The sequence below is a fragment of the Heloderma suspectum genome, chromosome 2, assembly GCF_057233095.1.
Source record: "Heloderma suspectum isolate Gila_16-S chromosome 2, 16-S_ref, whole genome shotgun sequence".
NCBI lineage: Eukaryota > Metazoa > Chordata > Lepidosauria > Squamata > Helodermatidae > Heloderma > Heloderma suspectum.
In genome coordinates, this window is record NC_139459.1 from 43461072 (window position 1) to 43486404 (window position 25333).

Here is a 25333-nt window from a genome sequence, read left to right on the forward strand (position 1 = left end):
CCATGTTTTTGGAGCTGTGTGACAGGAAGAAATCCAACAGGTGTAGCTTTCTCACAGTTATAGAATTCCTGCCTGACACGTAGCTGTTATAGGCACAAAGTGTCAGTCAGAACAAAGGCAACAATTAAAAGTTATCAGTTCCACTAGCAGATAAGGTCCCTCTGCCTTAACAGCAATGCGGAAGAGGAATTTTCAGCAAGTACAGCCCCATTTTTTCATCTCCTACAGCACCATAGCATGGCAAGCCAGACCGATTGAAATCCCCTTATCTACACACAATAATGAGATGTGCAGGGCAGGAGCTGTCCTATATGAGATGGTATCAAATTATCTCTGAGCAGGATCAGCAACCTGCATGCCAGACCTGGCCCCACAGTTCCCAACCCAAGGGTGTCAAGGGGGTGAACAGTGCTGTGCTGATTGTATACCTTCATAAATATTGGAGCGTACCAAGAGCTCCAAGAGCTTTAGTTCCTGTTGTGAACCCCTGCTAAATCAGACCAAAGGCTTATCTAGTCTGTTTTCAACAGAGGCCAACCAGTTGCCTCTGGGAAGACCCCCAAGCTGGACATGAGGGAAATAGCCCTCTCCTGCTGCTGTTCCCCAGCAACTGGCATTCAGTTGCAATTCTGTTATCTGGAGGAAGGGCCGGTGGAAGAAAGTCAACACAGGTTCGATCACCAGTTCCACCCTTCTTTTCCCTAGAGCACAGGTGGGCAGCTTGTGGCCCTCCAGATTTTTGGCCTACAACTCCCACCAGCCCTAGCCAGCAGAGCCAATGGTGAGGGATGATGGGAGCTGTGGTCCTCCAGATGTGTTGGCCTACAAGTTTGCGCACCCCTGTCCTAGAGCAGCCTTCCCCAACCTGGCGCTTTCCAGATATGTTGGTCTACAGCTCCCAGCATCCCCAGCCAGCTGGCTGGGGATACTGGGAGCTGTAGACCAACATATCTGGAAAGCGCCAGGTTGGGGAAGGCTGCGAAGGGGAGTCCTCTGAGAACCAGCCACTCTGTCGCCCCCGATGTTACCACAGCGGCCTTTCCCGTTTCTTCCTTCGTCCCCTTCGTCTCGGGGGGGGGGGGCGAACCGGCCGCTTCACTCTCGTTTCCAAACCTGCGCGGGCTGAGCGCTCATTGGCTGTTCGCGAGGGCTGCAGGGAGCGCGCCTCTGTGCGTCACTGCCCGCGGCCCGCGGCCCGGCTTGAGGCTGGTCGTCGCCGGGATATGACGTAGGGGCGACATGGCGTCCGCGGACTCGCAGCGCAAAAGAAGGCGCCGCGAAGAGGAAGAGGTGAAAGAAGATGACGGCTCTGAGGAAGAGGAGGAGCAGGAGCGGGAAGGGGAGCAGGAGCGCTGGGTGGGCCCTCTACCTGGGGAGGCCGTGCAAGTGAAAAAGCGAAAAGGTAAGGGAGGAGTTCGAGAGAACCAGGAGTGGGGTCCAGTCCAGTGAGGAATCTCGGACGCTGTTAGCCTTGGATAGGACGAGTCTTCACATTGTGGTCCTGGGCGTGTCTCCTTGGGGGTCTCATCGAACTCCCAGGTATATGTCCTTCGGATCGCAGCCATATAGCTCAGTCCTGGCCCTGTTCCCTCGCTGTGAGTTAAATCCCATGACAGAACCATAGAGCACGCTCCGAGAGAGCGCAGGACAGGAAGGCCTGGCGTGCTATGGTCCATGGGCTCACGAAGAGTCGGACACGACCGAACGGCTGAACAACAACAAGTGAGGCAAAGTGGCTGTTGAGAATACCTGTAGTGGATTACCCCTAAAGGGCAGTACAGTGAGCTGACTGGTGCAACTGCATGTCCCGGGCTCCTGTGCTTTGCCCTACATCTCTTGACCTAACCCATAGTGATGTTAAGATATAGCAGTTTTGTTTATCATACTTACCTGGAAGTAAGCCCCATTGAAATCACTAGGACTTAATTCTGAGTAAATGTGCTTTTGAGGCAGGCTATAGATTAAATTAAAATGGTGAAGTACGCCATATGGAGAAGAGCAGTAATATTGACTTTTAACTAAGAGAGAGCAATCCCTGGGTGAGTGTCCCACAGACCATAGGATTGTTTGGACATCCCCCTTCCAAGATTGGAGACAGTGCTCCAACCTCGGAAGGAGGAGTCAGAGATCTGTTCTTCTTCCCCCACCCCCTTGCAGCTGACGTGGAAAGAACTATGCTGTCTGTCCTCCAGGGTCGGAAAAGCAACTTCGGAGGAGGAAACGGGGGTGTTCCAGTGGGAGGGAAGGAGACCGGAGAGGCCAGGATATGAGTTATATTGATCCTTCTCCAGCCTCCTTTTCTCCCCCTCCAAAGTGCCCTTGATAGATAGGCTAAAAAGCCTGTCTAGCAAAATCTGTAGGGTGCAAGGATGGGGAGACAAAGATCACCTCTGTTCCTCCCTCCCTGCACTGGATTATCAGATGCTTCTGAGTTCAGGGGCTTCTGATCACTGAGGGTGCAATTGATAGTTCTTCCCCCCTTAGTCCTTTATTGGTCAGATCCAGCTTCGTTAATGTTTCAGGATGACCCTAGCTTTCATGATCTATGAACATTACACAGAAATCAGTTCAATTGAAAGTAGAGATTGTATCATAATTTGGTTCGGGTCTTAACCAAATAACTCTTAAAAGTTTGTTGTAAGGAGAACTAACCTTTCTCATTTAATAACTTACTCCACAATCTTAAGTATACTTACTTTGGAGTAAGATACACTGAAATCTGTGGGACTTAAACTGCAATCCTATACACATTCATCTGGGAGTAAGCCCCAGTGAAACTAAAGGGACTGATTTCTGAGTAGATATATATAGGATTGAGCTTTAAGTTCCACATAAAGTAGGACTGTGATTGAAGGATGACTTCAGTTAGATAATCTAATAAATGTTTCCCTATTGTTCATGGTGGGATCAAGCCACATGTAACATTAGGTCATCACTGTATAAATTTTTAGTTAGATGTTGTTTTCTACCACAACATTGAGAAGTATAAATATAATCCAAACTGATCCTCTCTGTTTAAAGATAAACTTGTTCAGAATGGTCTCTTTTAAATCAAGAAGGTAATCCAAGTATAATTCAAATGGAATATAATTTTTATGAAACAATCATTTTTTTTAATTTATTCATAGTTCTTGAGTTTGAACATGTCTACCTGGATAATCTTCCCAGTGCCTCAATGTATGAGCGCAGTTACATGCACAGAGATGTCATCACACATGTAGTATGTACTAAGTAAGTCTTTTATTTATTCAGTTTTAGCATTGTAGTACTGGATCAGGTGTGTGTTCCAGGAAGTGTTTTCTGCTTAGAGAGTGCCTCAGAAGTGCAATGCAACTATGGGGTGGGTTCTCCTATTCTGCTTTCCATCTCCAGGCTCAGGAAGAAGGCTGTGGCTTGTCTAAGTTGTGCTATGATTCTGAGGCTGCTTCGAGCACCTCTCAAGTACAGCACAACTGTGGGGACCATCCCACACTGCCCTCCAGAGCTTGAAGGAGCCCTTGTAGGAGGGCTGGAGATAGCTCCTGCCGTGATATACTTTGGAGGCACTCCAAGTGGTCTTGGAAGTACAATGCAGCTCCTCTGGAGTTCAGCGTGATGTCTTACACCCCTCCCATTGGGGAGATAGGCAGGATCCTAGCGACCACAAATGTTGTATGGTCGGCAAGACCAGCCAGATTTGTGGACCTCTGTGGAAAACCCTTGGATAACACACAGATATTGGAATGTTGCTATGGGTGGGATGGAAGTTGTCAAAATATTTAATATTGATTGTATCTATGCCTAGTTGTATTCCTGCACACACTGTACCAAGATGGCCTTTCAACATGCAGCATCAAAAGGAATAACTCTTCTCTTCTGATAATAAGCTTGCTCCTGAGGAGTGGGAGAGGCTGTAAGACACCCCAAGACCTGAATGGGAAAAGCCTTAAATTATACTGTAGGCCTGAAAGTCCAATATTGCTAAAATAGCACATTGCCATCTGGGTAATGTTTTGCTGCTAATGGCATCTGAATTCTTTTTAAAAGAAAATCAAAACAATTTTACAAGTAGTTAATGCAGTGGGATCCTTTAACATGTGCCAGTTCTTGTACATTTACAAGGATATTTCCCAGATTTTTTTTAAAATGGGATTCTTTGGTAACTATAGTTGAATTTTTCTCCATCATCAGGTTTATGTCTATGTATCATTTCCAAATTATGCTCAGAGCAGCTCACAGGATTAGTAAACTAATCACTAAATAAGCACACAAACACAGTCATAAATATATCTAACACATTTCATGTTTAAATCCACATTAGCAAGCTAACATTATAATTACCCTAAACCTATGAAAAAACATTCCTTTCATAAATAAAAAGAATCACAAAAAATCCACATTTAGCTAACAAAACCTTCATTAACTAATCCAAATTTCTAAGATATCAGTAGCTAAAAATACATCAAAACCCATTTAAACCAATTAAATTCAAAGTCTGTCAAAGCAGCATCATTACAATAAGACAGCAGAAAACAGGTGTATTAATCTCTATCAACACCACCATTAATTATTTTTGTACTCTGCATTTTTTTCCCTCCCCACAAAAAGCACAAGTTCGACTCACAATAAATCCATGAAAACTTTAGTGATCTATTAAAACATAATAAAACTAAGGCATACAGAAAATACCATGAAAGAGCTAAACCTAAGTAATAAATCCATAAATACAATTTTTTATCTGCATTTAGCTTCCATCCTTTTGAACAGAGCCATGATTAGATTCATGCCCAATGAATCACCACTCACCCTCCCCTTGTGTTCCCATGAGACTCTGGGAGGAAGTGAGATCTCAGAAGCAGGCATTTATTCCAAGAAACAGTTGAGCTCTCCATCACCTTGGTGATATCCACTACTCCTACTCCTTTCTTGCTCCTCTTGTTCTCCTGCTAGCTCAGGAGTCCCAGTAAGCTTCTTTATCATATTCATCACTGAACTGTGTGCTGAACCTCCATGTGTGGAACTAGTAAAGCACCGTAACATTTTTAAATCCAGATCCTTGTTTCTTTTATATGCTTGTTTTTGCAGGACAGATTTTGTAATAACAGCCAGCCACGATGGACATGTCAAATTCTGGAAGAAAGTAGAAGAAGGGATTGAATTTGTTAAACATTTTCGTAGCCATTTAGGTAAGATATTTTGTGTGTGTATGTTTGGGGGTGGGTGTCTTTCTCTGTAATTTATTTTCCTTCAGCATTCCTTCTGTTTATTTGCAGAGCACCTACATTATTACATATTCATGAAATAAAATTTTGTCATGTACAAGTAGATGTTTAGATATTTGGATTTTATATTTGTAAAATTTGATAGCACCTAATATCTGTGGCAGTAAAATCTGTAATGTCCTTATCAGATGTGACAAGTAACATAGGCAAACTTTTCAGGCCCATGGGCACATGTGACTATTTTTTCGGGGGCTGTGGGCACATTTTCTTGCCTCCCTCTTCCCTGGATCCCTGCTTTTTCTTGCCCTCCCTTTTCCCGGCTTCTTGGTTTTTCTTGCCCCCCTTTTCCCTGGATCCCCACTTTTCTTGCCCCCTTCCTCTTTCTGACTTCCTTTCCGTTTCCTGCCACCACGGCCTCTCCTTTCTTCTTCCTTCTCTCCCACTTCTGTTACCAACCATTACCATCACTTCTGCAGCCTCCTCTTCCAAATTTCCTCCCCCAGCTCCTGCCACCACTGAGGAAGCAGGAAGTCCTCATGAGCACAGAGGTAGGGAGAAGTGGCCTACCACTTGAATGCAGGGGTTGGAAAGGGGTCTTGCAGATGCTGTCAGAGGTCTTGTCAGTTGCTGCTGTGCCCACAGGCACCATGTTATCAACCACTGATATATACCATTGTTGGGATCCTTGTTAAGCTTGACTAAATTTGATCATTTCTTAGGCAATAATCTGCATTTTGTGGCGCTTTTCATTAACATTATTCAGGATAGACAAAGTGATTGACATGCCAGTCTGAGGGAAAGGTTCAAAGGACTATGAGGAGCTTCTGCAAGATGCATTTGGCTTCTGAGGTCTTTCTTCAACCCCCTGAATCGCCTAAAAAGCAGCCCTGAAAAATGGCTTTTTAAGCCATGCAGAAAGCTGCAGTGAGGCCAGAAAATTGCAGTAGCCCTGCATTCTGATCTTTGGATCTGTCTTGCAGTGAAGTCCTTCATATGTTTACTCAGAAGTAAGTCTCACTGAGTTTAATGGGACTTTGTGTGTGTAGGATTACAGCCTTGTATATATTTACCTGTTGCTTTAGTTTGTGACATAACCTCATCTTAAGCATTTATATGCTAATGTAATAGTTATGATTTAGTTCAATAACTTTGTCAAATAAATAAAGAGTAGAATATTTCCTTTCTTTTGGTTTGATCACAACAGGTGTTGTTGAGAGCATTGCAGCTAGTTCAGAAGGGGCATTATTCTGCTCTGTTGGGGATGACAAAGCGATGAAAGTTTTTGATGTGGTGAACTTTGATATGATCAACATGCTGAAACTTGGGTAAGTCACTTTACTTCTTGTAACAATCTTGATGAGATTGTTGTTCAGACGTTCAGTCGTGTCCGACTCTTCATGACCCCATGGACCATAGCACGCCAGGCCTTCCTGTCCTGTGCTCTCTCCCGGAGTGTGCTCAAGTCCATATTCATTGTATCGGTGATGCTATCTAGCCATCTCATCCTCTGCCGTCCCCTTCTCCTTTTGCCTTCAGTCTTTCCCAGCATCAGGGTCTTTTCCAGAGAGTTTTCTCTTCGCATTAGGTGGCCAAAAGATTTGAGCTTCAGCTTCAGTATCTGTCCTTCCAATGAGCAGTCAGGGTTGATTTCCTTTAGGATTGACTGATTTGACCTCCTTGCAGTCCAGGGGACTCGTAAGAGTCTTCCTTGATGAGATTACCAAGTGCTATAAGATTATTTCTACTAAGAGGAAATTAGAGAAAGTTATGATTGAAGTTAACCTTTTCTGATAAATCTTAAATCAGGTTAGATTAAATTAAAGGCGATATATTGTTAGTAGACATGGGCTAATTATCTAGCCATTTGTGGTACACAAAGAACTGCAGCACGTTTAATTGCTGGCATATTTTTATCAAAGGAAGGGAAAGAGCTGTGTGTGTGTGGTTCAGGAAAATATAACCATCGAAGGCAGAAGTGTATTATGTTGCATATAATTGCAAAATGTGAGGGAAAAAATCGATCAGAAAAGTATAAGAGGCACTGCTACTTACTTTAAAATTGCACTTATATCTTGAACTGAGATCCCTTTAAGGTAAGACATCTTACAAAAATAACTATTACATGGCAGGGGTAGTGAATTGGTGGCCCACAAGGTGTTGTTGGACTCCAAACTCCCATCAACTCAGACGGTATGCCAATGGTTGGTGTGATGGGAGTTGTAATCCAACAACATCTGTGGTGGGCACAGGTCACACACCCCCCCCCCCCAGTGAACCTTGCAAGTGCTCCAGCAGTACTTGATACTTCAGTCCAGGGGAAATCATGCATAAAAGAGGGGGCACATATCCAGAGCTGCCACCCTCAGTTAAAGTGGCTGGGGAATCATAGAATAGTAGGGTTGAAAGGGACCTATAAGACCATCTAGTCCAACCTTAGGAATCTAATTCGGAGCATCCCTGACGGATGGCTGTCCAATTTCATCTTGAACGCCTCCAGTATGGGAGAGCCCACCACCTCCCTAGGTAATTGGTTCCATTGTCATATTGCTCTAACAGTCAGGAAGTTTTTCCTGATGTTCAGCCGGAATCTGGTGTGGGGGAAACTGCGGGGAACCAAAAGGGAATGAGAACCACCCCCGGTGAAAGGATGAGGCTGGTGGGCAATGTATCTGAAATCACACTTTATTACTGGAACATGTATACACGGGTAGCTCACAAAGGAACTACAATTTGGGAGCAGGTTACATGGGTTTTTAAAGGAAAACAAAGTACATAGTAAAAATATGAAGACATAGACTTTAGCCAATTAAAAGCTTACATACATTATCTATATCCAATCATATTAGGGTTGGGGGTGCTCACATATGCATCAGTCCTCCTTAACTGTGAATATACCCCTAAACATAGCTGGGGCACAATGATCTGCAAATTCCTTCTGCCAGGCAGTACCTTATCTCAGTAGGGAATGGGTTTTTGCCTACCCATTGCCCATGAGTTAGGAGTTGGAGCCTGCTTTATCTGTGTGCAGGAATGTTTATTCTACCCTCTTACCCAGTTCTTTGTGTCTTGTTTTTCTCAGCTACTCGGTTACAATATTCTCTGTATTTTTCCTTCTTGGAGACTTTTGTTCAGGCCTTATACAGGTTTTTTCTCCCACACTGGCCTCCTGTCACTTGAGCCCATTATTCCGTGTCCTGCACTCTGGGATGATCGAGAAGAGATCCTGGCCTTCCCCTCTGTGACAACCTTTCAAGTACTTGAAGAGCACTATCATATCTCCCTTCAGTCTTCTCTTCTCAAGGCTAAACATGCCCAGTTCTTTCAATCTCTCTTCATAGGGCTTTGTTTCCAGTCCCCTGATCATCTTTGTTGCCCTCCTCTGAACTGTCTCCAGCTTGTCTGTGTCCTTCTTAAAGTACGGTGCCCAGAACTGGACGCAGTACTCCAGATGAGGCCTAACCAGTGCTGAGTAGAGGGGAACTAGTACTTCCCAGGATTTGGAAGCTATGCTTCTATTAATGCAGCCCAAAATAGCTTTTGCCTTTTTTGCAGCCACATCACATTGTTGGCTCATATTCAGCTTGCGTTCTATGACAATTCCAAGATCCTTCTTGCTTGTAGTATTGTTGAGCCAAGTATAAAATTCTAGTCCATTTGTAAATTCCATGTATGATTATGAGTTCGTGTTGCAATACGTGTGTGTTTGCATGTATGTGTGAGAAGCTCCTTATCTCAGTGTGTATCTGGAAGAAAGTCTATTTCTTGTCATTTCTGTATCACGTTTTAAGAAAGAAACACTAAGCAAAACAAAGCAAAATACTGGTCATTTCACTGAACCATGGAAAAAAATCACTTCTGGGTTCTGGCACATCATTTGAAGACCAATGAATTAAAAGGAGTGCAGAACCTCAGGCCTGGAGGCAAAATCCTATCCTCATTTGTCCCAATTCGGCCCTCTAGGGTTCCTCAGAAGCTACACCCCTTTCCCCCAACCACTGATTGCACAAAAGTCAGGAAACTACCAAACAATCTCCCCCCCCCCTTCTAATTGGCTGAAATGCCTCTCCTAAGGCGTAGTTATTGGCAGGAGGAGCTTTAAATTAAAATATGCTGGTACCTTTGCAGCCCTGCCCTTTTTGCCTTTGGCTCCACACACCACTGGAATGTGGCACCTGAGAGATTTTCCAGAATAGAATTTGGCCCTCAGCCTGAAAGAGGTTCTGCACCCCTGAACTAAAGCAAGCAACTGACTTCAGCTATGATTAAATGATAATCTTTTTTCTGTATGTTTGGGTTATTACTTGCCTTTTTATTTGTTTGGAATATTGGCATGAATTATTTCAGTTTCTATAGTCATGCCAATATGATTATTCTGTCTTATTCTAGTTACCACCCCGGCCAGTGTGAATGGGTATACTGCCCAGGAGATGCTATATCTTCAGTTGCAGCCTCTGAGAAGAGTACTGGAAAAATATTCATATATGATGGTCGAGGAAACAACCAACCACTTCATATTTTTGATAAACTCCATACATCCCCTCTTACTCAGATACAACTGAACTCTGTCTATAAAGTCGTGGTATCTTCTGACAAGTCTGGAATGATTGAATACTGGACTGGGCCTCCCCATGAATACAAATTTCCCAAAAATGTGAACTGGGAATATAAAACAGACACTGATTTATATGAATTTGCTAAGTGTAAAGCATACCTAACCAGTATATGTTTCTCCTCTGATGGCAAAAAAATGGCTACTATTGGTTCTGACAGAAAAGTCCGAATTTTCAGATTCTTGACAGGCAAACTTATGAGGGTCTTTGATGAATCATTGAGTGTAAGTTTAATTTTTTTCCATATTCATTTGCTTGCAAGTACAGATAATACTCTTTTCATCTTTCAGAGATGAGATTTTCTGCATGCATATATACAAAAATTCCTCTTTAAAGGTTTTTTTTAAATTTTCAGCTTTAGACTGCAATATCTGGTTTATGTTAATTTGTATTGTGATTAATTTGTATGCTGCTTTTCCACATAAATGTGTACAAAGTGGCTCACAACACCAGAATAGCATTACAAAACCAAGAATCCATACCAATACATGATTGCAGTAGATGATTTAGTACCAATTCATTTCAAAATGTAATAACATTCCAAACCATTTAAATAATACTAATATAACATTTTAAATTCATTACAAAATATGCAATATCAATAGTTAAAACCCAGAATCAATTGGTATTTATCAGTAATGACTAAGCCAGAGTGAAATATGCTAAAACTTCCCAGTGCAGTCAGGCCATAATGTTGGTGTTCATTCGTTCAGTCGTGTCCGACTCTTCGTGACCCCATGGACCATAGCACGCCAGGCCTTCCTGTCCTCTGCTCTCTCCCAGGGTGTGTTCAAGTTCATATTCATTGCACTGGTGATGCTATCTAGCCATCTCATCCTCTGCCATCCCCTTCTCCTTTTGCCTTCAATCTTTCCCAGCATCAGGGTCTTTTCCAGTGCGTCAGGCCATAATGATCCACCCAAGACGGACAGGTCATGGTGGAGAGTTCTGACAAAATGTGGTCCACTGGAGAAGGAAATGGCAACCCACTCCAGTATTCTTGCCAGGAAAACCCCATGGAATGTATCACGGGCCATAATAATCAGCCATAATAATAATAGTACTTATGCTTCTCAGAATTGTATGTTATAAAAGTAGACTGCAGTGAAGATTCTGATAATATGGCCACCCTGTCCAACAGTCAGGGGAAAAAATTAAACTGTGGATCTTAATCACAGAATTGGAGTTGGAAGTGATCTTCGAGGACCTGCAATGAAGGATACAGCTACAGCACCCCTGACAGAGGCCTATCTAGCCTCTGCATAAATACCGTTTGTGACGAATTTGCTTATTGCGTTTTCTTGTATGAAAAAGATTTTTTGTTGCTACAATTAACTGTGTAATGAATATAACATTATCAGAGGCCACAATCCAGTTTATGGGCCAATAACAGTTTGCTATAGATGTTAAAGTAGGAGTTCTATATATTTTGATTGTGTAGAGTCTCGTATGACAATCATATTGGGTTGGATCGAGGATCTGCCTTCTGCAAGAGGAAGAGGTCCATCTGCAGAAGGGCCCTCTCCCTGATTTTCGGAGATCCCTCCTTCCCCCTGTACCACAGCTCACCATTCAGCAGGGTCTCCTGACTCTCTTGTGTAGCATTTTCAGGCGGCTGGAGGGGCTGTCATGGGAAGGAAGGGGTGGGGAAGTCCAATTCTACCAGCGCAGTTGATCCAGCTGAAATCTGATTCCAACCCAATATGTTTTAGGAAAATATTTAGTATGGATATTTATATGCATGCATGATCCCTCTTACACAAACCTCTTGATTCAAGAGCATTTTGAGCACATTATTTTGGAGTCCCATTTGTCAGTCCAAAATTCTAGTACATAAAACTGAACTGAAACCAATAAGGTTACTGCCACAACTATGATTTACTGTTTAGGTGTGGGTATACTTAATCCAAGTCAAGCTACACTCATATTATAGATAAGTGTCTTGTGTCTGTAGATGTTTACTGAGCTACAACAGATGAGACAACAACTGCCAGACATGGAATTTGGACGACGTATGGCTGTGGAGCGGGAGCTTGAAAAAGTTGACGCTGTAAGGTTAATTAATATCATTTTTGATGAAACTGGACACTTCGTACTCTATGGGACAATGTTGGGAATTAAGGTCATAAATGTTGAAACAAACCGGTAAGTATTGCTCTTGTTATTTTGCAATAAACTAGTTTTAGCTATATCCTAGGGATTTTGCTCAGAGATTTCAAAGATAGAACCTCAACATTAATATGTTCTTTAATTGCTCCAGATTTGTACATGATACAGATTTGATCCATCCAGTCGTGTAAGTTTACATGACTGGTGGCAGTTAATCTGCTAGTAGAATGTTTACCATTTTTATTAGCTGCTGGAACAGTCTTAAGTTTTTTGGCTTATTTCTGATGTGTTGGTAATTGTTAGTCAGTGAGGTTCGCGTGGCACCTACATTGTATTCCTTTTGGCGCCAGGTGAAGACCTTTTTATTTTCCCAGGCATTTTAGCATTTTAGCTTTCTAGACTTTTAGCTTTGCTGTTTTAAATCTGTATTTTAAATTGCACTGCTGCTAGGTTTTATTATGGTTGTATTGTTATATTATGGGTTTAATGTCCTATATATTTTAAATTGTTTTATTGTGTGCCGTTTGGTTTTAATTTTTGTGAACCGCCCAGAGAGCTTTGGCTGTTGGGTGGTATAGAAATGGAATGAATGAATGAATGAATGAATGAATAAATAAATAAAAATAGTCAGACAAACACACACAACTCTACTGTGTAGACGACTGCATCAACACACAAATCATCCACAAAAGCCTGAATTGACTGGCGTGCTGATGGGCGCAACCCGCTCACTCCCACTTTGCTCCTCCCCACTACAGTGACTGCTGTAGAAACCAGCAAGAGTTTGCTTAGTGTGACATCCAGACCAGAATTCCTGGCTTGTCACTCCCAAACAAGCCAGGAATCTCAAGCCAAGAATAAACCCTGGCTTGCAATTCCGTCTTGGCCAGGTAGTGACAAGCCCGGAGTCCCATTGCAGTCAAGACATTAAAGAAACCTTTCTTGGCTTGTTTAGTGGAGAGGAGCAAAGTGGATCTGAATGGAATATGTACGTCGGATCATTCACAGTCAGATCATTCTCCTGAATTCTGGCGCATTGTGCTATGTGAACACAGCCGTAGCGTTGAACTTAACTGCAACAAAGTGACAGTCCCAATTCTGCTAAATATTCTCTGTACAATGGGTATTTTGACATCTGTATTGATAAACCTGGAACTATCAGTAGCTAAAACCTTAGACCGGGGACAGTAAAGTGGCAATTTGCTGGCTTTCTAATTTTATGTAATTATTACTTATGCAAATTTTGGGGTTCCATCAAGCCTGCTGATAACTTCCTCTTGTGTATGGATGGTGCCATTTTTGATACATAAGGATGGGCATTTAGAGAATGAGTTTGCTATTAGTATGTAGGAAGCCTTGGCCATGGCTGAGTGCATGTGTTCCATAATAGGGAAACCCCTATTGTTGTTTTTCTAATAAGGTGTCCATTTCTGAGGGCTTTGGTTGTGCAGCAAACTACACTTAGCCTCCAGACCACTATCTGGATAATAAAAGTAAGCCCCAGAATAAAAAAGTTGGCCATCACTGCCGTATGGGCCTCTGTGTGGGAGGCTGCTGAAAATCCTAATGTGTGGTAACCTTTCCACAGGCTGTGTGACATTTATATAGTACTTAGCATGTGGATCATCCCAACCGTGTGGAGGTTCCATGTCCACCTTCACACATTCTTCGTAGAAGCTGGAATAATGTGGGGTTCTCCACATGGTAAAATAATTCCAAACCGCACACAAGCATTTCCAGTAGCTTGCCATGTAAGATGAGAATTAATAGTTTAGAACTGGTTTTTGATATGCGATAGTTGACACTTTATCATATTCCAATGGCATCAAGTGTATCACTTCCAAGTATGTATATGTTAATTGTTATCTTTATCGTGTCTTGAGAAAAGGCCGTTTATTGACTTCTGTAACTACCTCTGAATTAATCTAATCTGCAGGTTCACCCACTGCTCTTCATGTAAGTGGCAAAACTTCCAGATTGCATGCCTAGATAAGTGTGGTTGTTGTTGTTGTTGTCATCCTGCTAAAATTTATAGCAGATTTGCAAGGATATGATACTCTGATTAATCAAAATGAATGGAGGATGCTCCGAAATATTGCAGCAAAGTCATGTTGTTGATTCAGGAGTAGCAGATGACATGATGACCTTGAAACTTAATTATGGTGGTCATGGATTTTTATTTCTTGTGTGTAGATGTGTTAGAATCCTAGGCAAACAGGAGAACATTAGAGTCATGCAGCTGGCTCTGTTCCAGGGTGTAGCAAAGAAACATCGTGCTGCTGTTACTGCAGAGATGAAAGCATCTGATAATCCTGTTCTTCAGAACATCCAGGCAGATCCAACTATAATCTGTACTTCCTTTAAAAAGAACAGATTTTATATGGTATGTTTATTCTTTCCCAGTTGAATTAGCTTTTTTCTCCTATTTCTATATCGCCTTTGCTATCAGACTGTTCCTGTATCTCACTTGCTCCCAGTTCTAACACACAATTTTGTATATGCATGCAATTGTTCTTCCTTCTATCAAACCAGGGAAATATCCAGGTGGCTACTTCATTATGGGATCTCCACTTGATGGTTACGACATTGCAATAGCTTCACAGAGTGCTGTTGTTGAAGCAATTGAGTGGTTTTTTTGGATCATGGGCTGTTCCATTACTAGATCCTATCTCTTAGAGCTGGAACAACTAAAGGTTATGCTGCTTTATCAGTTCCTGTTTGGTCATTTTCCCCTTTCATCCTTTTTTCCAAGCTCAAGTGCCACAATATTTTAAGCCTTTCTTCATAAGAAAGAAGCCACATTTCTATTCCTGGTCACTTATTTTTATATTTTTTACTTACATTTTCCATCATATCCCTTTTGAGATGAGGCAATCCGCATTTTGCATGTGAGTGCACCGTAGATTTATATATAGCATCGTGATACTTGCTCTTTAATTTTTAGTCTTCTTCCTAATTTCATTAATTTTTCATATAATTTTTTTGCTGCCACAGCACAGAACTGATATTTTTAGGAAGACTGTAATAGTCCCAAGATCTTTCCCATAGATGGTTACAGTCAACTTAGAACCTGCCACTGGGCAACATCATTTCCAAGACTAGGGGCAGGAACAAGAGGAGCATAACAGTACCACTCCATGTTGGTTAAAGCACACAAGAGTACTAAGTTCAGTTGTGGGTACCAAGGGCGCAAATGCAGAATGAAGCTACACAGATGACACAGGGTTTATAAGACAAAGTCTTTAAAGACTAAATATATGAGATAAGTGCAGCCCACAGAAAAGATGTAACTTTTCAGGTAGAGAGAGAGATGCTGACTGTCTTTAAATATTTTAAAAGATGTCAAGTGACAATACTGCCCATTTAGAATAGGACAAGAAGTAATTGCCAAACTGCAGGAAGGCAGCAATTCTGTAGATTCAGCAGCCAAATAAGCTGCCTAGCAAGCCTGTGGATAGGGTGCAGAGCAGCATGTGGCAGGGACTACATTATATGTTCCCTGGATATCTTCCATATGAGTCTTAACACGAGAGAAACAAGGATGCTACTGTCTTGTCTTTCAGTTTACCAAACGTGAACCAGAAGACACAAAGAGTGCAGATTCTGACAGAGATGTATTTAATGAGAAGCCATCTAAAGAAGAAGTCATGGCAGCAACTCAAGCTGAAGGGCCCAAACGAGTTTCTGATAGTGCCATTATCCACACAAGCATGGGAGATATTCATGTCAAGCTCTTTCCTGTCGAGTATGTATATGAGTATTTTTCCATTATATTTAAACTTTGTGGGGGAAAACACTTTCTGTGACTGCTTGTTATCTAGAACTAACGTTGGACCATGCAATGACATAGTTGATCTGCATCTGTTCCTGTTTGCTTCTGTTCCTTTTCCTCCTCTGTACTGCCATTTTCTGTCTGGCGTACTGTATGTTTTTGTAGAAAGATACACAATGAAGTCTAAGGAAGGTGTCAATACATCTCTCCCCGGCTAGGGTGCACAATCCTTTGTACACACGCTTTCACATTGTGAGATGATCAAGTCAGTTTTCTCAACTTAAAACAGATACCAAGAATGTGACAGTGGACCTACAACTATCTTCCTGCTGAGTGATCTACTGGATTGTTCTAGGTCTTTCATGGATAGAGACAATCAATCAGAGTGTAGCACCTAGAAAAATGATACCTATGCTTGAACTGACATTTTCAGGAAGGGAGTCTGAGGAGCTGAGATGAATAATGAGGCGGTGATGATCAAAAAGTCATTGATTTTAATTTGTTAATAAACAAATCACTGTATCCAGATAGCATTCATCCAAGAGTTTCTAAAGAACTCAAATGTGAAATTGCTGATGGGTCTCTGTGCCCAAGATCATCCTCTGTACCAGAGGACTGGAAAGCAGGACCCTGGCAGGGATTCAGGAAATTACAGACTGGTTAGATTAATGTTTTTTCTGGGTAAATTGATGGAAAGCATTATTAGAGGAAAAAACTACAAGCATATAGAAGGAAAAGTATTGCTGAAGAAGAATCAACATGGCTTCTGCAAATGTAAGTCCAGTCTCACTAACTTTTAAAAAAGAGTTCTCTCAGAGTGTCAACAAGCACATGGATAGAGGTGATACAGTACATTGTTTACTTGGACTTTCAAAACATTTTTTAACAAAGTCCGAAGACCAAGACCAAAGACTCCTGAGCAAACTTAACAGTCATGGAATAAGAGGAGAGGTCCTCTTGTGAATCAGTAACTGTTTAAAGAACTGGAAGCAGGGCACTAATAAATTGACAGTTCACTATGGAGGGATGTAAACAGTAGGGTTCCCCAAGGATCTGTATTGGGACCAGTGCTTTTTATCTTTTCTAAAAATCATCTGGAGTTAGAAGTGAACAGTGAGGTGGCCAATTTTGCTGATGGCACCAAATTATTTAGGGTGGTTAGAACAAAAAAGTGATAGCGAAGAGCCCCAAAGGGATCTCTCCAAATGGGAAGATGGGCATTACATTGGCAAATGCGGTTCAGTGTAAGCAAGTATAAAGTGATGCATGTCATGGCAAAAAAAAAAAATCCAACTACATGCTGATGGGGTTTGAGCTGGCAGTGACTGACCAAGGCAAGGGTCTTGGGGCTGTGGTGGACAGCTCGATAAAAATGACCCAGTTGCTGCTGTGAAGACGTTCAACGTTGGGGGTCATTCGGAAAGGCACTGAAACTAAAACTGCCAATATAATAATGTCTTTATACAAATCCATGGTGCAACAACACTTGGAATAGCGTGTATGGTTCTTGCCACTGCATCTCAAGAAGGAAATGGTAGAGCCAGAAAGGGGCAATCAGAATGATCAGGGGAGCCGCGACAAGTCCCATGTAAATAAAGGTTAACAGTATTTGAGGCTTTTTAGCTTAGAAAAAAGGCAAATAAGGGGGATATAATAAAAACTTACAAGATTATGTATGGTGTGGAGAAAATGGATAATGCTCATAATAATAGAACCTGGGGTTGTCCAGTGAAGCTAAATATTGGGAGATTAATGGCAGGTGAAAGTTCACACAGTACACAGTTAAACTGTGAAACTTGATGTCACAACACGGCCACCAATTTGGATGGCTTTAAAAGGGGATTAGTCAAATTCATGGAGGATAAAGCTCTCAGTGGCTACCAATCATGATAGCTACATAAAGCTTTTGCGTTCATATTGTCATGATCCTTCCTCCCCCTTCGCAATCAACACACTCCAGGATACCAGGCTTCAAGATCACTACTTTATTAGACTAGCTTCCTTACAAATGCAAATTCTAGGAAACTCTCAGACTACAATGAAAACAGCTAATCCACACAATTACAAATATCAATAGAGGAACCAAAGTGGAAGTTAGAGAAGTTGCTCCCTCTGTTCTGGCTGTTCCCATTCTGAATCTGAGCTGCTGGACATCTCCATATGCTCAGATTCATTCCTGGCACATATGCTGCTTGTGGATTTCCCATAGGCATGCTGGACTAGATAGGGCTCTTGTGTCTAATTCAAAACGTTAACTTAGGGCACAATCCTATGCATGTTCAGACAGAAAAAAGTCCTGTGTTGCTGGCTGGGGAATGCTGGGAGTTGTAGGACTTGTTTCTGTCTAAACATGCATAAGATTGCACCCTTTTTGCAACAGGTAGTGCAATATAATAACACAGAATACTTCTGACTGCAGGTGCCCCAAAACAGTGGAAAACTTCTGCGTACACAGCAGGAATGGTTATTACAATGGCCATACCTTTCACCGCATCATAAAGGTAACTAATGACTAATAAACCTTTTTAGTAATATCTTCCTGTTCTGAGTTCAGTGACATTGCCTTGTTGAGATTATATTGTTTATATAAATGGGGTTTCAGTATCTTTGACTTGCCTGTCCCAGAATGGCTTCATGAATGGTACTTAGGAGCATAGGAAGCTGCCTTATACTGAATCCGACCATTGCCAGGGATCAAACCTTAGACACTCTGAATGCAAAACATATGCTCTGTCGCTCCCTTACTTAGGGTATTCTGTGATCAAGACCTTCCTGTGGATTTTGTATTTCTTAAAGAATTTCCTAATTGTAGCCATAGCATATTAGTCATTGGGATGTAACAGCTTCCACAACAAAAGACATTACTGCAGCAGCTGCCAATAGCCAAGAGACTTCTGTCTTCTAAAATTACTGATGCATTGCTTCCCCTTCACTATCTATCGGGGTGGGGGGACACGTGTGCATGCCTATGCAGGGTGAGTTAGACATCTTGTGTCTCCTCCAAAGCCATTATGTAAATAAATGTGTTATTTACTAGCAAAATGCCAAGGATGATGATCTGATCAGATAAAGAGCAGGGATAGAGGGTTTCTTAAAACAATAAAACATAAGCTGTCACTCTGGCAAAAAAATGTCACTTAATTAAATGTTAAAGAATTGGTTTTAATAAACTTAGATTTATTAAACATCCATGCTTGGAATACTATGTACGGTTCTGGTTGCCCCATCTCAAAGAGGATATCATAGAGGTGGTAAAAGGGCAACCAAAAGGATCAGGAGGTTGGAGCATCTTCCGTACGAGCAAGGGCTAAAGCATGTGGTGCTCTTTAGTTTAGAAAAAGATGATGATTAAGGGGAGATACGGTAGAGGTTTATAACACTATGCATATTGAGAAAGTACATTGCTTGGCTTTGCTTAATGAAATTGTTTGGCAGTACATTCACAATAGTCAGAAGAAAGTACATTGTCACAATGCATAATTAACTTGCAAACTTTGCTGTCACAAGATGTGATCGCTCTAGGTTAGATGGCTTGGAAGGGGAATAAGATAAATTCAAGAAGGATAAGGCTATCAGCGGTTGCTAGTCATAATGGCTATGCACTATCTCCAGGCTGCTTCTGAAGGCCAGTTCCTGGAAACAGCAGCAGATCGAAGCTATTGCCTTTAAGCCATGCTTATGGGCTTCTCAGAAGTATATAGTCAGCCACTGATGTAGGCAAGATGTTGGACTAGATGGGCCTTTGGTCTGAGTCAGCAGGGCTCTTTTTACATCCTTAAATTATGACAATATGGGGGTATGACTTCTTTTTCCCTTGCAGGGCTTCATGATTCAAACTGGTGATCCTACTGGCACTGGAATGGGAGGTGAAAGCATCTGGGGAGGAGAATTTGAGGATGAGTTCCACTCAACTTTACGACATGACAGACCCTACACCCTTAGTATGGCTAACGCAGGACCAAACACCAATGGCTCACAGTTCTTCGTAACAGTAGTACCAACAGTAAGTAACACAGTAGCTGCCTGTCAAAAGCCATAATGGGAAAAGAGCCACTCCTGTGAGTAGCAAGGTGTTTTGAGACCACTGATGTTTTGAACTGGAATTGGAAGAGAATTCAGTTGAGTCTACAGTCTACTAAGTGAGTATGGGACCTGAGAGTTAAGCTGAAATCAGGCCACCCTTGGCTCTTGCCAGTCTACCATATAGGCAGCTTGCATTGGCTGCCTATATGTTTCCAAGTCCTATTCAAGGTGCTGGTTTTAACCTATAAAGCCTTACACAGCTTGGGACTGTAATACCTGATGGAGCGCCTCTCCCGACATGAACCTACCCATACACTGTGCTCAAAATCTAAGGTCATCCTCCAGGTACCTACTCTAAGGGAGGCTCAGAAGACAGCAACATGGGAGAGGGCCTTCTCAGTGGTGCCCCCCCTCCCCCAATTGTGGAACGATCTCCCTGATGAGGCCTGCCTGGTGCCAGCATTGTTTTTGGTGGTCAAGACTTTTTTAATTGATCCTGGATTTGTTTTATGGTTTGGCTGATTGCTCAAAGTTGTTTTTAGATATATGTTGTTTTTGTATATGCTGTCTCTCTGTGTGTGTGTGTGTGTGTGTGTGTGTGTGTTTATATTTTAAATTTTGCATATTGTACTTTTAATGTTTTAACCTTTGTAAACTGCCCAGATAGCTGGCTATAGGGCAATATAGAAATGTTAATAATAATAATACCAATACCACCACCACCACCATAGAATGTGATGGGGTGCTCCGAGAGTGATTTGCAGCTTTGGTGGTATGCAGAAGCAAGAAGTCTAAAGGCAGAACCCAACATCGTTGGAATTCAGAATTCAGAATCCCACAACTTTCTCTTCCCCTGGTGTGTTCTCTTATTCTGCTCCAGAGGGTCCCCCAATCTTCTGGAGCAGATTGGGGGGGGGGGGGATTGGCCCCTCCCCATTCCGCTGACAAAGGCAGTTGCATCACTGGAGGACTTAATTGGATTCCACCCTAAGAGCTTCAGCACGCCTCTGAAACCTAAGGCAAGATCAGAGATGGGCTCTTACCCGAAGGGCCAGAACAACAGGCTACAATTAGCCCATTGGCCTTACATTGTGCAGGGCTACACCTGAGGCAAAATATGGCTGTAGGCACCTCAAGCAGGTTGCATGGTCCACCTTCAGCTCTATCAGCAATTCCAGTGCCATTTAAAGAGCCAGAGGGTTTGGAATTTGATTTGAAGATTCCTCATCCATAGTGACACAAAAAATTCTCTGAATTACCTTAGCATACATACTACTCTGTCAGTACTGTAACTCATGTTAATAATGGTTTTCTCTTTCTTTTGCTCTGCCAACTTAATTTGACCATGCACAGCCATGGCTGGACAACAAGCACAGTGTGTTTGGAAGAGTATCTAAAGGCATGGAAGTCGTTCAGAGAATTTCAAATGTGAAAGTCAATCCAAAAACTGACAAACCCTATGAAGATGTCAGCATTATTAACATCACAGTGAAGTGAAACAAGATTTATAAGAAACCTCAAGGGAGAGGGACTTCAAGTACAATGAGTATGGCATCTCAATACTTCTGCTGTAAAAAGCTTCAGAACAGATACCAGCCTTTTCAATTATCATATGTCTGAGGTGCTCTAAACTGTATTTTTAATTTTTTTATCAATAAAAGCCAACCATCTTGGAACAACAGTGTAATTTATGCTTCTCTGTATAAGGCAGGGGTGCAGAATGTCAGGCCCGGGGGCCAAATCCAGCCTTCGGGGGTTCTCCAGGAGGCTGCAATCCATTTTCCCCAACCATCAATAATTTGGTGGTTTCCTGGCTTTTGTACACTGTTTCCCCATTCTAAAAAGTTGAAGTGCCTCTCCCACCACTTAGTTACTGGCCGTAAGAGCTTTATGCTAAAATACGCTGGTATTTGTTTTTGGGTCCCACCCCTTTTGCCTTCGACCTACCCACCACTGGAATCTGCCCTCCAAGACTGTCTTTGAAATGGAATTTGGCCCTTGGGCTGAAAGATGTGTCGTATCCCTGGTGTAAGGTATGTAACTATTGCATTGGTTTCTAATCTGCGTACTTCAGCGTTGCCAGTGGTATTGTATTTCTATCCCAACATTCCAACTCATTGTCCTACAAAATAGCATCTCCAATAAAGAACAGGAACATCATTCCTAGAGCTTGAGAAATATTTGTAAGTGCTCAATTTAGAAGTGTGTGTTTGCCAAAACAAAACAGGAAGTTTAGCATCACCAAACATGTTCTTTATCCATACTTGCTCCTATCCAGTGGTCTAGACACCCCATCTGCTAGGAGGCAAAGCTTAGCCTACACTAGGAAACTCTTCCCACTTGACTCAAATTGTTAACAGCGCATGGCTAAAGCATTTCAGGTTTGATTGAACAATACATTATTTGATAATTGGTGTGAAAAGCATTCAACAAAACAGGATGATAGTTCTCTAATTGATACACATTAGATTAAGGGTTTTTTTGTATTGTCTGAAGTGTAGTTCTAGTCATGAATCTGCCCCAGATCTGTACTGGAAAATATGGAGATCACAGCCGAGTGATAATGCTATAGGCTCGAAAACATGGAAAGGGATCGATTTGGGATCGAAAACATGGAAAGGGGGTAATTTGGGATCTTATCTAGAACAGAGAGACAAGCCACTATCAGATATCGAAAGTCTAGGATAATACCACAAAACTGGTAGAAAAGGTAAGCTCTGGCACAAGCTGTCCTGTCGAGTTGCATCCCAACACCTGCCACCAGTGCATCGGTCAAAAGGAAGTGGCCAGAACAGCTCCTCTGAGTGCTGGCCAAAATGCCTGGCTCTGAAGGGGCCCTTCCTCAGAGCCAGACATGGGAGTGGGGTCTCGAGAGATTGCTTGTACAGGTGATCTGGCACTCTCCTCCCACAGTGCCTGGCTCTGAGGAAGGCCCCTCTCAGAACCAGGCATTTTGGCCTGGCAAGCTCTCAAAAGAGCAGTTTCCTTGACAGTTTTCCAGAGGGTGGCTTTCTGCCCTCCTGCCCATGCTGAGAGGATTCTCAGTGTGAACCAGGGGGCGGGTGGCTGTTCCAGAGAACCCCACTGGCCACTCCCTTGCTGTGGCATTTGCCACAGTGGGAAAGCGGGACCAACGGAGCTCTCCAGAGCACCCGCCAGCATTGCTGAGCAGGTGGCTGCTCCAGAGAGCCCGCCCAGCCTCGCTGTCTTGCTGCAGGAGATGCCACAGCAGGAGAGCAGTTGGTGGGACTCTCTGGAGCAGCTGCTGGGGGTGGGGGCATGGGGGGAGTGACATGATGTGCTGATCCTCCTGCTCTGCCAGCTGAGGTGGGGGCTTCACCCCACCTCATGGGAGGACCAGTCCTGCTTCACTTTCCCTATGCAAGGAAGGCAAAGGATGATTGAAGCCCACTCTGCTGACTTCGCTCCTTCTAGTTCCCTGCACAGGACCAGCATGCTAAGGGGAATCCCCTTGTCATCGCTATGATTGGAAATAAGGGGATTCCTTAAGCTGCTCTGCCCCCAGTAGCCTCCATTGGCTGGATGGAGAACCTCTGCAGGTTTCCCATCCCTACGCTAAAACTACTCAAGATGCATTCTGTATCAAGTTATAGTTATATGCATAGTTGATGGCTAATTTGCTATTCCATGGAATATAAAGGCTTAAGATTTTCTGGCACAGTATAAAATACTCTACAAGTTGATAAACCCTCATGTTTCAGACACTACACAGTTTAAATGCTGCAGAGCTCCCCCCACATTTAAAGTCTTTGGGTGCTCCCGTTTTAGCTAAGGATATTGAGCAGGCAATAAATAAGCTAAAATTAAAGAAGCCACCAGGCTCTGATGACACTATGGAATTTTACAAATCTTTCAAAAAACAGTTTGTTTCCTTGACAGCTTGAACTGCTCGCATACTGCAGTGTATAGTGTTTTTAAAAAATGACTGGTGCGAATAGATACTAATGATTCATTCTCAAAACTGGTAAAGATCCAACAGAAGTAGGCTTACTGTCCAATTGCATCATTAAATGCTGAATATAAAATGTTAGCCTTAATGTTAAAATCTAGATTGCATGCGATCGTGGGTCTATGCGCAAAAAAGAAACAGCAGAAAAGTCACTGGCATTATTCTTGACATAGAAATGATACACTTTTATATTTTGTTGATATGGAAAAAGGCTTTGATATAGTGGAATGATAAGAGGGAAGCTTTTGAGACATTTTGGTATAGGCCTAGTTTGAGGGCTCCTAAACTATGCCCTTTCTGCTAAATCTGTGGTTAATGAGCAACTGTCAAGGCAGTTATACCTTGAAAGAGGCATTAGCTGCCCACTCTTACCCAAGATCTGTATGTAGATCAACAGCCTAGTAGAAAACAATCTGCATGGAAAAGACAGCAAGTATCAGCAAGTATGTCCACAAAATAGATTTATAATGTATTAAACCAACAGTACTATACTCCACCTCACATTTAACAGGTGTTTCATACACTGTCCAATCGTTACTGATGTTGCCATGCTCCAGATGCTTTCATGTATGCTGGGTGACATTATCCCAAAATTGTTGGCAAAGTGGTAAAATAAATTAGACAATTCACAGATTATATTGAAGAACTCACAATTCATGAATATTCTTGATGGGTAATCCCTTGGCAGGAGCTCAAATGCTAATTGCCAAACACTGAGAATCCAGGCCACCAACAGATGATCTGGCACATAATAGTAGCTACAATTCTGAGGATATGTGCAGGTCAAGATAATTCTGTGTCTGTTTAGCATGCAAGGAGTAACAAATACCCTAGAGAAAGTATTGTCTTCATGATACTGATAAAATATACAATCATAACATCTGCTTTAATGTGACTCATTTCAACTTGTATGCTTAGCAGCTTTTTAAATCTTGTATTTGTATCTTTGCATGATGTTTTTTACTTGTCTATTTTCATAATAAAGACAATATTGTGTGATTGTGTGCCATAGTCCAAAAACAACATTGAAAAACAGAATGAGATCAGAAGAGGGCTATAGAAATTTTTAAGAGGCAAACCCAATGAGCAATCTAGAAAAGACAACGCAGCAAGAAACCTGCTGGCCTATTTGGCAGATCTCAGAACAGATTGTTCATGGAGTGTGCTGATCCATATGTACAAGATTTTTATTTATTAAATTTATTAATTGCCCATCGGGCTGGTCACCCAGCCACTCTCAGCGATGTACAGAGTATATAATAAAAGTTTAAAACAATAAAATTCTTCAGTAAAAACATATTTCTAAAAATACCCTAACCCACCCCAAATGCCTGCCTGAACAATCACGTTTTTAATGTGCAGCAGAAGCTCATTAAAGAGGGGGCATGGCAGAGTTCCCTAGGGAAGGAGTTGCACAGAGTGGGGGCCAACACAGAGAAGGCCCTCTCCCTCGTCCCCACCAGTCTAACTGTCCTAGCTGATGGGACAGAGAGAAGGCCATCCAAGGCTGATCTTGTTACGTGACCTGTCTGGTGTTGCTGGAGGCGCTCCTTAAGATAGGCTGGGCCGGAACCATACAGGGTTTTAAAGGTCAAAACCAACACCTTGAATTTGGCCTGGAAAACAACTGGTAACCAGTGCAACTCCT

The 25333-nt window shown here is 42.3% G+C and overlaps 2 protein-coding genes across 4 annotated transcripts in view; one reads left to right on the plus strand and one right to left on the minus strand.

Moving 5' to 3' along the window:
• Positions 1 to 1255, minus strand: part of CENPK (centromere protein K) — a 28240-nt gene extending 26985 nt beyond the window's left edge. For 2 of the 3 annotated variants that reach the window (XR_014787603.1, XM_084833325.1), the window contains exon 1: positions 1029 to 1124. Coding sequence is in view for 1 of the 3 variants with exons in the window: in XM_084833324.1 (XP_084689450.1) it covers positions 1114 to 1134 (21 nt within the window). In the remaining 2 variants the exon portion in view is untranslated. Of the gene's footprint in view, positions 1 to 1028 lie in introns of all 3 variants that reach the window. The other variant, XM_084833324.1, reaches the window with a different exon arrangement.
• Positions 1231 to 24689, plus strand: PPWD1 (peptidylprolyl isomerase domain and WD repeat containing 1). Its single transcript, XM_084833323.1, has 11 exons — positions 1231 to 1402; positions 3129 to 3231; positions 5065 to 5165; positions 6406 to 6526; positions 9588 to 10035; positions 11766 to 11956; positions 14114 to 14303; positions 15484 to 15665; positions 18112 to 18193; positions 19513 to 19695; positions 21069 to 24689. Exons 1-11 carry the CDS (start codon positions 1240 to 1242, stop codon positions 21210 to 21212), a joined length of 1908 nt encoding a protein of 635 aa, XP_084689449.1. The 5' UTR covers positions 1231 to 1239; the 3' UTR covers positions 21213 to 24689.
• Positions 24690 to 25333: the final 644 nt, after the last annotated feature.